At 39.8% G+C, this 15,574-nt stretch overlaps 1 protein-coding gene across 3 annotated transcripts in view; it reads right to left on the bottom strand.

The window, feature by feature from the left end:
• The window catches only part of LOC136699109 (uncharacterized), a 73,237-nt gene that overhangs the window by 3,696 nt on the left and 53,967 nt on the right, over window positions 1-15,574 (bottom strand). For all 3 annotated transcript variants that reach the window (XM_066673570.1, XM_066673572.1, XM_066673571.1), the window contains 3 exons: window positions 9,796-9,969; window positions 9,050-9,223; window positions 8,380-8,541 (listed from right to left, as the gene is read on the bottom strand). In XM_066673570.1, the coding sequence (XP_066529667.1) occupies window positions 8,380-8,541; window positions 9,050-9,223; window positions 9,796-9,969 (510 nt within the window). The remainder of the gene's footprint in view (window positions 1-8,379; window positions 8,542-9,049; window positions 9,224-9,795; window positions 9,970-15,574) is intronic.

Below are 15,574 nucleotides of genomic sequence, written 5' to 3'. Positions count from 1 at the left end.
AACACAGGAGTCACTCTGGAGTTGCACCCTGGTTTCTCACCCTAATGTTCAGGACCCCCAAACACCAGATATGAAGTGGAGTTGCTTGTACTCGAGTTGGTCATCAGTGGACAGAAGACACTCTCTGTGTTTGGTTGTGGACTATTTCTCAGTCCAGCAGTGATGCTGAGGGATTTACAACTCCAACACCTGAGTCATACCTGCAGTATGGGTGTCCAGACCATTGAAGAGCAGGGTGAAAGCAAGCAATCTTTGCAGAGCAAGAGCATAGCATATGACAGTTCCTGATACAGGAGCCACACTTTAAGATAGATTTTGTAGTGCTTTAAAATGTGATCCTTGGTGCTCTGGATTGTAAGAAGAAGGGGTAGTAGATAAGTGGGTGAATTTCTGGTCTGCAGACAGGTGAACATGGGGCTTGGGTTACAGAGACAGCCCAGAGCACAGAACTCACTCTGGAAATTCACCCTGGATTCTGACCCAATGTTCAGGGCCTCCACAAAGCAGATATGATTTGGGTGGTGGATCATTCTCAGCACTGCAGTGACACTGACATTGTGGTGCTATGTCAGTTTGTATTGTGCTCTTATGAGTGGATCAGAAAGAGCAGTGCTGCTGGATAATTTTAAAACCTGTGTCCACTCACTGTCCACACTGTTACACACACATACTCTGTTGGTCCAGATTATAGATAAAAAAGGCAGAGACAGTAGGTCATACATTTTCAGCATATCTGCTTTATGGGTGTCCTGACCATTGAAGAACATGTGAAAAGGAGCAATGAAAGTATGCAGAGCAAGAGGTGCACCCCTCTCTGTAGTTTTAGATCTACAAAGTGCCCCTGTGGACAGTGGAGCTGAAAACACGGACACTGAAAGTAAAATGAGGTGGTCATGATGGTATTGTTGATTTGTTTAGATCTGCTTTCAAATGTCTGTGTCCTCTGGCCCCCTCTGACTGGCAGGGGGGAGGGGAGGGGGAGAGGTGACAGTCTGTGTGTGAGGAGGAGAAGGAGGGGCTGAGGGGGGATTCTGCATAGAGAGATACTGCAGGATGAGATATAACAGACATATATTTGATCATGAACAAGTGCTTGGATCAAAAGCCAATATGGACATATGTGGTATCATGAGATTCATAAGAAACTGAATTTGAATAATTATCAACAAAATGTGGAACTTTCATTACTGTGTGATTGCAGCCTCTGTTTAAATAGAGCTGTGCAGCTTGCCTTTGAAACACTGCATAAGAAACAGATATAACTCACAAATGCGTTAGTCATATGTTATGAAAATGCAAAAGCTCCTTTCCCATGGTCTTTGGAATATATCTGTCTCATCTTGCTGGTACTGCATCTCTAGGTGGCAGCGTAATCAATTAATAACCTATGCAACCAGTTGTTGTCTAATTGTAGCGACCCCTTTCTGTGCAATACGGGCATATTTGGCAGAGTACTTCAGAGTAATGACATACATATGTGCACCAAGTTGTGTTTGATTTAGGTGAAGTTTGTTGTAGTTATAGCTCAAAGAGTGCATCGAGCCCCGCCCATGCATATTTGTTAAATTACTGCCACAACAGCGTGTCAAAAGTTCTAAATTTTTTTGATAATTATTTACCTACAGTCCATACAGACTTAAAAAAAAACAGTTGTTTATTAATAAGAGAAATTTCCAGGGAGGAGTTCGAAAAGCTCCATTTTCAGATACCTGACTATTGTGTATAAACTATGCATTTTTTGACAATAGTTGCAATTGCAAAGTTGTATGACACTATGCAGAGTGTGCAATAAAGCGAAATGCTTGTCAGTATGTTTATATTTCGCTGAGATATTCTATATTTTCATATAGAAAATTTGAATTGCGCCCCCTAGTGGCTATCGTAATGAAAATTGTTATGTGCTTAGGAAGTTCTGCCATGGACATACCATGCAAGTGTCATGATGATAGGACCTTGTTAAGGTCATGAAACAGCTGCTGAAATTTGATTGGTTGATGGCGGCCATGTTTTTTCGAATATGACATCATCGTCATAGAATCTAAGTCAGCTCATCACACACTACATGCATACCAATCGGCATGTAAATCGGACAATCCTGTGAAGCGTAACAATTTTTTTGCTATTATAGCGCCCCCTAGGCTTGCAGTTGCACAGCCAAGTACTTGTAGCTTCCAGCCCTTATAGGGATCAAGCATGTGAAGTATCTTAACATTCGGAGAAAGCGTTTGTGGATTATAGCTGTATTTGTGTGATATTTGGAATGCGAGCTCAACCCCTGTATTTTGAGTCTGGAAGCCAAGCAGTGATGAAATTCAAACTTTTTTTGAATAATTATTAAAGTTCAGGTTCTTAGGATTCTGCTGATACCACATATGTCCATATTGGGTACATTTCCAGAGACTAGTTCGCGCTCAAAAATTTGTGCGATTTTGCATATTATGCAAATTAGCTCAAAATCTAAGTAGGCGGAGCTTATGGGTTCTTGAGGCTTTTTTGTAGGGTCTGACCTGAGGAATCAGGGAAAAAAAGAATTTCGCCTCTACGCTACACGGGGTAGGAGATATAGGGAGCGACATGTTCCGCGTCGCTATAGCGCCACCATCAGGCTGATCGGGCTGATTTTTTGCGCCTGAGTAGCGGGAGGGTTTACTACCAGTTCACCAAACGACAAGTCTGTAGGACCTACGGTTTGGGCTGCCCATCGCGTTTCATCGGAGAAAAAGAAGAAAAAAAAAAAACAAAAACAATAGGGCTCCAGCACTTGCAGTGCTTGGAGCCATAATGATCCTCCAGGGTGAGGGTGTGTGTGTGTGAGCCTCTCTCTGCAGCCTGTAGGAAGACGGAGTTGGACACCCGCCCACATCCAACTCCGCCCCCTCCTTCCGTCAGACTCTACGCCCGGGTTCAGTATTAATTCTGTGTCTAAAACTGTGCCCTATTCTCGTTGTAGTGCACTATTGTGAGGTAGTGTTCCAACATCATTCACTAAACTCCTAAATACGGCTCACATTCCCCCCGTGAGACGAACATTTCAAAGGGAAGCTGAAGTTAACTGAAGTACATCACCCTTGTGTCAGTAAATAAATATAATTAGTTTATAAGTCAGTTACAGAACTCGTTGTTATGTCGTCTGTGTTTTTGCTCGATGCACAAATGTCATGTAATATATAAATATATAGGAGTAGTATCGTAGATAAATATCTTTACAGTGTGTGGTGTGGCACACGTTTTTTGTGATTGAACGGTCATCTGCTGTTTTTAGACCTGGTTCATTGTCCAGTTTTGTTTATCTTCTCATTATTTTCAGAGTCCATTCTTTTTTCTTATTGAAACGTATTCATTTTTAAATGTTATTTTTCCTCGTACAGATGAGTAACTATTCTGTAAACAGAAGAATGAAGGTTTCTGTGAACACACATTTTAAATCATTCTTTTTTTCTGCTGGTGATACACTTCGAGGTAAACATTTACTGAAATAATTGTAAAAGTTGACGGCTTGAATTTGTGAAACAAAAGTAAATATTGACAGACATTTCATCACAAGTTCTGTACCTCACAGGTCCTGGTTTATTATCTGGACACAGCTCACCCTAGTGTTTCTGGAGACAGAAAATGACCACTTTCAGGTTTGATGTTAGCGCTTACAGGAACTGGTCAGTGTTCCTCATCACTTTCAGAGTTCTGCAGGTCATGGTTTTCTTTTTTTTACAAGATGTTTTTACTCACTGCATGTTCTGAAAGTCTTAGCCAGGTTTGTACTGTCAGTGAAAGTAATGTTGGTGAATTAGGTCATTTTTGTTTAATATTTATATCTTTGGCTGTTGTGTGTAGCATCAGGGAATGCTGATGTGTGTGTCGTCCTGATGTTCAGTCCCAGCTCTGTGCTGTCTGTCTGGAGTGTCCTCCATTATGATACAAAAGAGCTGAATGTTTTTGTCTTTTGCAGCACGACTGGATCCTGGCCTCTAGACGTTTATCAAAAACACGGTATGAGTTCAAACCCAGTCAAGAGGTGTTTCATTCCTCACACAGTCATTGTGTATTAACCATTCTTTATGAGTGTCGTATCTGACAGAACATTCCAGTCCAGATGAAGGTTGATGACTGCTCTGTTCTCAAGCTGTTGGTAAGTTGTAAATAAACAGAAAACACACACAAGATTTTTATGTAATTCACACAGTATCTGCACTACTGTTGACACCGGGTCTGTTTATATTGGTACTGTCACTTAACCTCCTCATCAGACCCAACTGTGACTTTTTCAATAGAACCGGTATGAACTTGTTCACTTTATTTAGTTGTTATATGATTATCTTGCACTATTGTCTACTCTGCTCTGTACATCCAGTGTCCTCCCTCCAAATCAGGTTATTGTCTTCAGTCAGTGTCCCATTGTCTCATGTGTGTCTCAGTGAGCTGCTGGTGTCGTACGTCCTGCACTTGTCTTCTGTTTGTTCACTTTCATATATTTATAGACTTAGTTTAGTTGAATTTAGTCTATTTTTTGTTAAAAGTTACTGCATCTTGGAGGAGAGTAACGTAATTTCAATCCTTTGTATGTGTCCTGTACATTTCAGAATTGACAATAAAACTCTCTTGACTTGATTTGTGTTAAACATAATCCAGTCTTTCACACACCTTCATCAAAAACACACAGCAGTCCGTGGTGATTACATTCAGGTTGTTTACTGTTATCAGCTGAATACGGTGTATGTTTCTGTTCACACTACACACGGCACTCAGATGGACATTTGATGTTTTACCTGAGTGATAACCAGTTTATGACTTTGTTAAGGTTATATCAGTGAGGCTTAGAAATGTATTCTAGTTGCGTTTAGAGAATGTCACCTGCAGGGTACACAGTCATATCAGTCAAATTAAATGTCATGTACCTGTAGCTTACTCCTCAGACACACTGTACTCTATAAAATCTGAACAGCATTGTGTTTACACTAATGTCTTTAGGAAGAATTCAGCTTGTTGAGTCTGAAAGGTGAAGGAGAGTTACTGGACACCACCAGGCATTCACCAGGTAGTTGTGTGACTGTTCTTACAGCTGAACTGGGCTTTTCACTTTTCACTTTGCTCACTGTGCTGTAGCCTTCACCATGAATAAAACTGGGGTTTGTTTTAAAAATGTTGAATTGGAATGAAGGGTATGTGGTTATTTTATAACGATCTGTTTTGTTTCACTAAAATTGTAAAACAATATCTACATGTTTCTGTGATGTCTTTCAGAGATGCCCCTTATTGTCCTGGAGGGAATTCTATTAAATGTAGTCCTGGATGTGGACAGCTAAGCTATTTTAATGCTGGCACTAGTGTGTTGCCTCTTAGGACATCATTCCAGGCCTGAGCACAATCTCAGTGTCTTGACAGTGAGTGTAAGGAGTATTATGATATTTCAATACACTAAGACATAGAGTTGTACTCTAATAAATGATTCTCAGCTTTGAAATGTAGAGGTGTAGTGATTGGAAACTCTATAGAGTGGAAAACCAAGAGTTTTGTACCATGTGTTGACTGGAGTGCTGCATGAACTGCTGAAAGACATGAAACTGCAAAAAATATATGCGCCCTGTCTATGGTTTTGAGGATTACTCTTCAGACCAGTGGCTGCAAAAAAGTCAACACAAAAATGTGTCAAGAACTGAAAACGTTGTTGAACGTATGCAGTTAAAAGCTGTAATGCTGTCTGTTATAAACTGATATGAAGAGTGTGCTTCTGTTTATTATTTGTTGTCTACAGACTACTTTGGGCACTGGAGACAGGGGAACTTCTGGTGTTCTACACTGATGCACCTGGGTTCTGCAGCCCATTCTTCAGACAAGTTTGTGAAGATCTGTTTGTGTTAATAAGTTAATGAGTGCATGCACATACATTAGTAACACATGAAAAAAAAAAAAAAAAACTATTTTATCTGTGTTTTCTTGTCTTTGGTACAAACTGTACAAGTGTGACCCAGACACATTTAAAGTGTGATGTTCTACTGACTTTAAGGAAATTCTATTACATTTATTTGAATAAACCATATTTGTAGGGCTTTGCAAATGGACTTGAAGCTGTGTAATGCATTTCTCACTTTCTCTTTATCAATCCAGTCCTGCTCAGTTGGAAATCTGCACATGTATTCTACATTTTATTTCAGTGTTTTCCTCACTTAGGCATTTGAAATACTGTGATTGACACTGTCGCTATGGTTTTCTATTTTATTTAACAATCTCTCTCTAATTACCCTTTGACAAAGATATAAGGAGTTATAATGATCAGGTGTGAAATTAGTGGCACCACTGTCCTTTGTGAATAATTGTCATCTGTATTTGGAATCTTTTTGGAAGAGGTTTAAATACATACACAAGTTTATATTTTATTATGACAGTTAATAATTCATTGCTCAGTGGCCTATACTTAATAACATTAGATTTTAAAACCTTTTGATGTTTTAATACACCACATTACTAACCATCCACTACATCATAGATGACAAAACACTAGTTTAAATCTTTAAATGCAGGACTGATGAGACCAGCCTTTGTGGCTGTGACTAACACTATGTAGCACAATGGATTTCTGGGTGAACAACATTTAAATTAAAGGTGAATCCTTCCAGCTGTATACAGTCTACCAATTGTTGACAATAAAAAAATTGAGATCATCAATGAAAAAAAAATCCCCCATTGTACAGCCTAATAATGAATAAGAGACGTGGAAAAAAGGTTTAGAATTAGGATTAAATTAAACGCTTTAAAGTGCTATTTCAAAACGACCGCGTTATACGCGCATTTCAAATGCCACACAGCTGCAGGAGACACACCCCACCACACCCCCACCCAAGAGAGACATTAGAGTAGGGGTCTGTTTAATGTTTCTTTCCTTGAATCAGATCACAGTGTTGTATCCAAAGCTCTGATAGACCACAGTGCTGTAGAGGGAGCCAAAGAGCCTTTACTACACAGACACTTTGATGTAATTTAATGAGATTTTTCAGTGTGGATATTAATTTGTATTTGTTCCACAAAACCTTTTACACTGTGCAGTCATCATGATTTGTTATTTACATTTATACACTACACTGTCAGAAATGTTGTCACTGTGGTGGTAACTTTTGCTGTCTCTGTGGTGATAATTAGGGGACATAACTGTACCTTATTTTATTATAATTGTAGATTTTAAAATTGTGTTGATTTCATATGCCCCGTTTCATCTCCAGGACTTTTATTATGTTTTTTATATACTACACAGTTCTATAATGAAAGATTACAAACATGTATCTATCACTCTGGAGAAGAGAATGTAATGTACATTTAAGCAATAAAACTGGACTTTTAAACACTTTAAAGGTACATTTAAACAGTTTGTACCTTTAGTGACCAACACTGTACCTATTTTATGTGAGTGTATCAATTATAATTTTATTATTTTAAATTATTATTGTAATGTGTGGCTCATTCTGTCAGTGTTGATGAGCAGGTAAACTGTGATGTCACAGACTGGTCTCGGCAAAAAGTTAATTTTCCATCACTTGGGTGTTTACCTGAAGAAGACCCTAGTGGTAGAAATAAACAGAAATAAAATAAAAGAGCTGTTTTTATAACAGCGTGAGGGCATTTGTTTTGTCTCAGTTATTGGTTTAAATGATTTGTTTGCACAGTGTCCCCATGTTTTTGGAAATTGGGTCCTAATCAGAGACAGTTCTTTATCAGAGATGGAAATCTCACCCTTGGGTTTATGTCTAAACCAAAAGGAAGCTTTAGATCGGGCTGAAAACACCTTTCTGATCTGGACACTTTAAGCTTTTCAATTCAGACCCAAACTCATTTTGTTCATTGCTGCTATGTGCTGTGTATTTAACCCTTGGTTTGCCTCTCTGAAATCCTGGGTGTTCTTGGAGGGGTGGGGTTTGTTTTCATGTTAATTCTGTTTATTTTTTGCTGTAAATACAAACAGGCTCAGAGAACTAAATGCATTCTGGGTAATTTTTTGTTGGAAGAGGTGAAACTAGTGATTTGGAAATGTTCAGGCTGGAGGGGGGTTAAACAGTGTAAAACAGACATGACCAGAATGGGGACTTGAGAAAAAAAGAGCCAAAATAAAGGTGGAGAAATGAGAGAACTGACAAAAGCAGTAAAAATGAGCAGAGAAGGAAGAGAACACATTTAATACAGAGCTTCTATGTGTCTCAATTAAGGCAGCTGCATCACACAGTGTGTAATGTAATGCCTGTGAGAGCAGTGTGTGTGAGCTGTGTGTGGCTCATTAAAATTAAAAGGAAACAGAGAAGAATATATCCACTTTAATCTGTCAATACTTCACTTGATCTAATATTTAAAATGTTTGTATAAAAATGTAATAAAATTTTTCTCGGTCTCTCTCCATACCTGAGTGTCTGTAGACTGCAGAGTGGATCAGAGAGCAGTCTCTCTCCAGACTCTCCTGGGTGATTGTAGGTCAGATCCAGTTCTCTCAGGTGGGAGGAGTTTGATTTCAGAGCTGACGCCAGAGAAGAACAGCCTTTTTCTGTTATTAAACAACCAGATAATCTGTGGAAATGATGGAAAAATATAGAGAAAGATGTGATGAGAGATGATTCACAAAACACTAAACATTAATTTTGTTGAAACTTACTCAAACACTTTAATATTAAAAATGATGTAACAACTTCACCCCACTCATTCTAGCATGTAAAATAATCTGATTCACATTTAACATATAGGTCCTTTAGCAAGAATGACCTCTGATTAATAATAACACAGTTACATTACATTAATCATGTTTTAAAAATTAAAATCTCCTTTTGTTAAAAATAGATATAAACAAAAAAAAAATATAAAAAAAATATAAGATCTCTTTGCACAAAACAAAAAGAAATTAAATTTAGAGCCTAATAAAATAAAATATCTTATATAAATTGGTCTCAAATTAAAACATGCTTTTGTCATTATAATAATAAGAGTTACTGCAGGATTGCTGGAATTATTATTAAATCTGGTAAATGTCTAAGGCTAAAGTCTGTTATAAAAAATAGACTTAATTTGAATTAATATTTACCTGAGGGTCTTCAGTTTACAGTGTGGACTCTTCAGTCCTTCAGAGATCTTCTCCACTCCTGAATCCTGCAGGTCATTTGTACTGAGGTCCATTTCTTTCAGAGAGCAGTTTTCTGATTGTAGAACTGAGCCCAGACTTTCACAAGAATTGTCCCCCAAATCACACAAAGCCAGTCTGAAACAGAGGAAATATTTTATAGGATTATTCTGAGTGAAGTAAGATGCTGAGTTTGTTAAATGTAGTGAAGGAGGGATGGATTCAGGGTAATCCCTGTATAAAGAGTTTCAGTGTCAGAGTTTTATAAAATTCTATATATAAAAATATAAACAACTAATAATCTCCACAGTGTTCAGAATCTGTGCAATTACTAAGGTATTTACAAATAATCCTTCAGAACAAAGGCACAGAATTAGCTCCATTTTGTCCAGGACTCACTGGTTTTTACATTAGAATAAGCCTGGGACTCTCAGGGGTAAATTTCAGTTTGTTCTTTCACAAAAAAATCTTACCCTTGAAAATTGAATAATTGTAATAATTTAGGTATTTTTGTTCTTATTCATTCAATATAATGTAATACAATGGTTTTTCATGAATTAAAAAAAAATGTGGTTGTATGAGTGAATGCCCTAAAACCTTTGTCTGAAATGCAGCTAAAATCACACAGGTTTCTTGGAGAAATTTACAGAAACTTACAGTATGTTCACATCTCACTGTTTAATAACTAAATGAATTCATACAAAGCTGACCTGAGGATCTCCAGTTTACAGTGTGAACTCTTCAGTGCATCACAGAGCTTCTCCACTCCTGAATCCTGCAGGCCATTGTGAGTGAGGTCCAGTTCTCTCAGGACACAGTGTTGTGATTGTAGAGCTGACAGGAGATATTTACATGACTTCACTGAGAGGTTACAGATGACTAACCTGAAAAACCATATGGGAGGGAATGTCAGAATCAAATCATTTGGACCATACAGAAATAAATATTGTATGATGTATATCAAACTGAATTGATCTTGTGTGTAATCACCTGTAAACAAAATTTAATAAAACTGTTAAGTAATTAATCCATACTACCTCAAATATTTGAATTCTTTTTATTTGTAGTATTGATTTTGTGATTTTTTCAATAATAAAACTGAAGCTTTTAGACAGAAAATTCTGACCATACAATGAACCAAAAGTAATCCACAGCTTTATGCAGCCAGAGCTGATTCTGAATACAGTGTAACTACAGCACAAAAGACAGACACTTTTAGTTAAAGTAATTTCTTTCTTATTATTGACATGAGATTAGACCCTATTCCTACAAGGAAATGTTACCAGAAATAACTGAACCTCTATCTATGATTGTAAACTCATTCTTTAGCCTTGGCCACATATCAAAAGCATTTTAATCAGCAGTGATTAATTTATTGATTGAGAAACCAAACCTTGATCCCTGCAAGCTGCCAAACTATAGACCTATTCCTTTGGAAGCTTGATTTATTTCAGGGTCAGGTTGGCAACAAGGTGAGTAAAGAAATGCAGCATCGTTGGCCCAAGCACATTCCTCTAGCTAATCCTGGGGTATCTCCAGGTGTGACGAAGGAGCAGGCAACCTTGTTAGGGTGCAGTTAATAAAGAGTTAAAAAGGCAGTGTGGCTGTGTCTCAGTTCCCCACCTCCAGTGATGTCACAGTATTTGAATCTATTGATGGTCTCTGAGCTGCTTCTGATTCTGATCGTGGGGAACTGTGAGTGACTCACTGGTTTAGTGGAGGAGACAGGACTGAGGACACAGAACTCCCCTCACTCAGTCTGGTCCCCGGTTCTCTATCAGCACCGTCCTAATGTCAAACCCCAGGTGGAGGAGGTGCTGGGGGATAAAGGAGGGGTCAGAGAGAGTGAGGGGAGGACGAGAGACGGACTGAGATGGTGTAGTTCTGTGGTCTGAGCTGAAACACTGTTTATTTGATGTGTGAATAAGGTATAACTCCATGTGCTCTACAGGGAACAGGACATTTCACCTTCACATAGACACTTTAGAGACAGACACCAGGAGTGAATAGGTTCAGGAGCTGGTTTATATTCCAGTCAGTGGGGAAACTGAGTCTAAAGTGTGGACTGTACACATGTGGTAATACGGCTGTGTATCAGGGGAATCTCTGGACTGGTTTTTAAGTGTTGTTCTGTGTTTGTGTAAAACATGTTGTAAGATGTTTGTAGATGTCTGTGTTTGTCTGTTGTTTCTGAAATGACACTCGCTCCAGTCCTTTCCTTTTTATTGGAGTCATTATGGACCCCCTGCAGTTTGAATACCAGGATGGCACTGGAGTGGATGATGTGTTTATCTACCTGCTGCACATAGTGGACTCCACCTGGACACAGCAGGGGGCTCTGTGAATCTCTGTGAGGATCATGTTCTTCTCTTTCTCCAGTGAATTAAACACTCTCCAGACTGTGTTACTCAGAGAGAAACTGAGGCAGATGCAGGTGGATGAATCAATCATCTCATGGACTATGGACCTGACTGGTCACCCCCAGTGTGTGCTGCTGCAGGGCTGTGTTTCAGACACTACCATGTGCAGTGTGAGGGCCCCCAGGGGACTGTATTAGCACCGTCCTGTTCAACACCTACACCTCAGACCTCAGATACAGCTCCAGCACATGCCACCTGCAGAAACTCTCAGATCACGCTGCCATTGTGGGGTGTATCAGAAACAGACAGGAGGCTGAATACAGGGAGCTGGTGTCAGACTGTGTCAGCTGGTGTGAACTGAACCATCTGCAGCTCAACATCAGTAAGAGGAAGGAGATGGTGGTGGACAGTAAACTCAGACCTGCCCCGTCACCAGTCTCCATCGATGGAGAGAAAGTGGAGGTGGCTGGTAGTTACAGGGACCTGGGCGTGCTCTCGGACGACAGACTGGATGGAGCTCTATCCCCTGTGCAGTGTTCAGGACAGGACTGAGCCGTCTGTACTTTCTGAGGAAACTGGGGTCCTTCTGAGTGTTCACTAAACCCCTCTGGACATTCTACCAGTCCATCGTTGCTAGTGCTATATTCTATGCTGTGGTGTGCTGGGGCAACAGTGCAATAAATACTTCTCTCAGTCCTGTTCTCTGTTCTGTGGTCTGTGTTTTGTCCTGGGGTCTGTGTTTTGTCCTGGGGTCTGTGTTGTGTCCTGGGGTCTGTGTTTTGTCCTGCGGTCTGTGTTTTGTCCTGCAGCCAGTGTTTTGTCCTGGGGTCTGTGTTGTGTCCTGGGGTCTGTGTTGTGTCCTGTGGCCTGTGTTTTGTCCTGCGGTCTGTGTTTTGTCCTGCGGCCAGTGTTTTGTCCTGCGGTCTGTGTTTTGTCCTGCGGCCAGTGTTTTGTCCTGTGGCCAGTGTTTTGTCCTGCGGTGTGTGTTTTGTCCTGCGGCCAGTGTTTTGTCCTGTGGCCAGTGTTTTGTCCTGGGGTCTGTGTTGTGTCCTGGGGTCTGTGTTTTGTCCTGTGGCCAGTGTTTTGTCCTGCGGCCTGTGTTTTGTCCTGCGGCCAGTGTTTTGTCCTGGGGTCAGTGTTTTGTCCTGTGGTCAGTGTTGTGTCCTGGGGTCAGTGTTGTGTCCTGCGGCCAGTGTTGTGTCCTGCGGTCTGTATTTTGTCCTGTGGTCTGTGGTCTGTTCTGCCTGATGGAAGTCATTCACAGTTAAACAGACGTCTCACTCTAAATGAAACACAGGGCAGGTGCCTGAGTACAATGTGACCCCGCCTATGTTTAATCCACAATAAATCTCCAGCACTTCCTCCTGTGTGAGTCTGATCCAATCCAAACTGGATTTAATTGAAAGTGACAGTGCTGCTGTGAACAGTTTGTGACGATCAGAAACATAGAGAAATAAAGAGGTAAAATTATATTTAATTTAATGACCTGAGGATCCTGATCAGCTGCCCTAACCACCTCCACTGGCTCCTCCCAACATGAAGGAGAAATGACTGTCAGAACAATCCTTCTTCCCATCACTCATGAATGAGATCGTGAGATACCAAAATTCCTCCATTTCCTGGAGTGAGCAAGCCAATTTTTACCAGGAGACAACCATGACCTCAGACTTCCAGGAGCATGTCAATAAACCACCTACTACACACTCAGCTGCAAATCACTCAAGTGCATGTAGGAGGCCTCAGTAATAAGAAGCTAGAAGGACAACATCATCTGAAAACAGCAGAGATAACACCTTCCGTATCTCCTGAAAATAATCCTCCTGAGTTATACATTATCACTGATGGAGTTCAATGGTCACAATGAATGAGTTTAACTTACTGCATAAGCTCTAAATGGTACAAGCCCCTCTGTACAGGAGGGAATTATTTTGTGTTAACCATTGTAGACATACTTAGATCACAAGGTGCTGGCTGCCTGCTTGTGCCTAGAATCATTAAATCTTTAAGTCCAGGTTAAAAACCGATTTAATTAGTGAAGTGTCTGGTGATTATATTCCCATTAAATAAAAAGTGCAGATCTAGGGTTTCATCGACATAAAGGAATGTGATAATTTAGAAATCAGTGCTGTTGTCCCATGGTTCTCATGTGATGACTCAGGTTTGTTGATGGTGTGGGAGGAGGGGACTGGTATCTCTGGGAGCCCTCATGTCTGTGCTGCTTCTCTAGCTCTGTTCTAATGAAGTCTGCTGGAGATACAACTCACTCTACTCATTCTTAAAATACTCAGTAACCTACAGTCAACTATCAGACCTAACTCTCCGTATGTTTTTCCATCGAGCAGAACAGCTGTCCATCCTGTCTGATCTGATCTGGAGAAGACTGTCTGAGGGGTTTCCTCTCCTGTCTGTCTTCCAGCCATAACACAGCACAAACACATCCCCCAGAACATGCTGCAGGATTTGTGGATTCCTGCTTATTCCTCACTGAGTTCTCTGCACGTGTTAGAGTGTCTCATGTCACCTGAGGAGCGCTGAGACTGGGCTTTAACTAGAACTGTTCACTGTTAACCTGCTTCAGACGCTTCTTTATTAACACAGGTACAGTATAACACACTCAGAGCATGCGGTAATAGACCACTGTACACTCATAACTCTATAATTCCTCTATTTATACACTGCTTTTCAGACTTGGTTCCCCTGAAGAGTTCTTCTTGCCACTGTTGCCTCCGCAGCACTCACTTGGGGCTTGGATCAGGAATTCTGTAAAGCTGCTTTGTGAAAAAACTATGATGAAGTTTTAGGGCCACAGCATTGAAAAAAAAAAATTCAGAGAATAAAGTCAGAATTCTGAGAATAATCTCGAATTTTTTCAGAGAATATTCTCGGAATGAATCTGAGAAAAATCTTGGAATAATTCGCTGCACTTGTAATGGGGCAGAGACACAGTGTAATTGAGGAATGCAGTGTGATGCTGAAGTCATACTATGGTATAGATTTCAGGAATATACACTCAGTTCTCTTCCACATCAGGACCAGGTTGTGATTAGTATTTAAACCCTGAATCAGTGCACGAACCCGTTTATTAAGAAGAGGGCATGTAGTTTCATAGGATACAATTAATGATCACGTAAATGATAGATCAGAGCAAGTGGAACTCCGGCGTGACCACGAGGCTCCATCGCGTTACTGCTTGGACTCGTACAATAAACTAAAGCCTTATGCGTCGCAGTCAGGGGCTGCACTGACGGGGGTTAGTCGTCATGTCATGTGAGTGCATTTAATAAATAATTCTGTTCACTTCACTGACTGCTTCTTTCACAACTCACTCATGGCACACAGACAATGAGTCTGTCTGTCTACATTTTATAATCAATAATAACCCAAACAGTGTTTCTCTAAATATTCTGACTATATTCTTGGAATTATACATACCTTTTTACTCAGTTATTTCAAGATTTATTCTCAGAATTCTGACTTTATTCTCTGAATCTTATTATTTTATTTTCAATGCCGTGACCTTAATACTCCATCATAAAAAAAACGCCTGTAATTAATTAAAAAATGTAATTCTGTTATGTTGCACCATTTAAGATCAAATGGAACAAATAGTAAATAAAACAGCCTAGCAATACCTTAGCAACCACATGGAATACCATAGAAATGGCCCAGAAACAACTTAACAAACAACTTGATAACCATAACAACTACCTAGAAACAACTTAGCAGCCAATGAGGGACATTGTTGCAAGCGACAGCAGATAAATTCAACCTAGCAACCAACTGTGAAATATACTGTCGCTGGCCGAAGAAAAACGTGTATCTCCATTTCTGTCTATGTTCAGTTTACTACATCATTTGAACACAGCAGCTGTCCTTCACACTGTAAAAAATTCATGATGAATGGACCAATAGAAATGCTCCAAAATTACTCTTTTTAAAGAGTAATATATTTTTACATTGACTTCCATAGAAAGTTTGTTTTTCTCCTGTGAAATTACTGTTTTGTAGATACATGTTTTTCTTTGGACAGCAACGGTATTACACTTAATTATTTTCGTTTTTATCCATTTCAGCTCTTTGCAATCACTATGTTTCCTTCAGGAAATGCCCATCTTTTTGCTATTTTAGT

Source organism: Hoplias malabaricus, chromosome 6, assembly GCF_029633855.1.
Source record: "Hoplias malabaricus isolate fHopMal1 chromosome 6, fHopMal1.hap1, whole genome shotgun sequence".
NCBI classification, from domain to species: domain Eukaryota; kingdom Metazoa; phylum Chordata; class Actinopteri; order Characiformes; family Erythrinidae; genus Hoplias; species Hoplias malabaricus.
The sequence above is the reverse complement of the archived record's forward strand: the minus strand, read 5'-3'. Positions and strand labels throughout refer to the sequence as shown.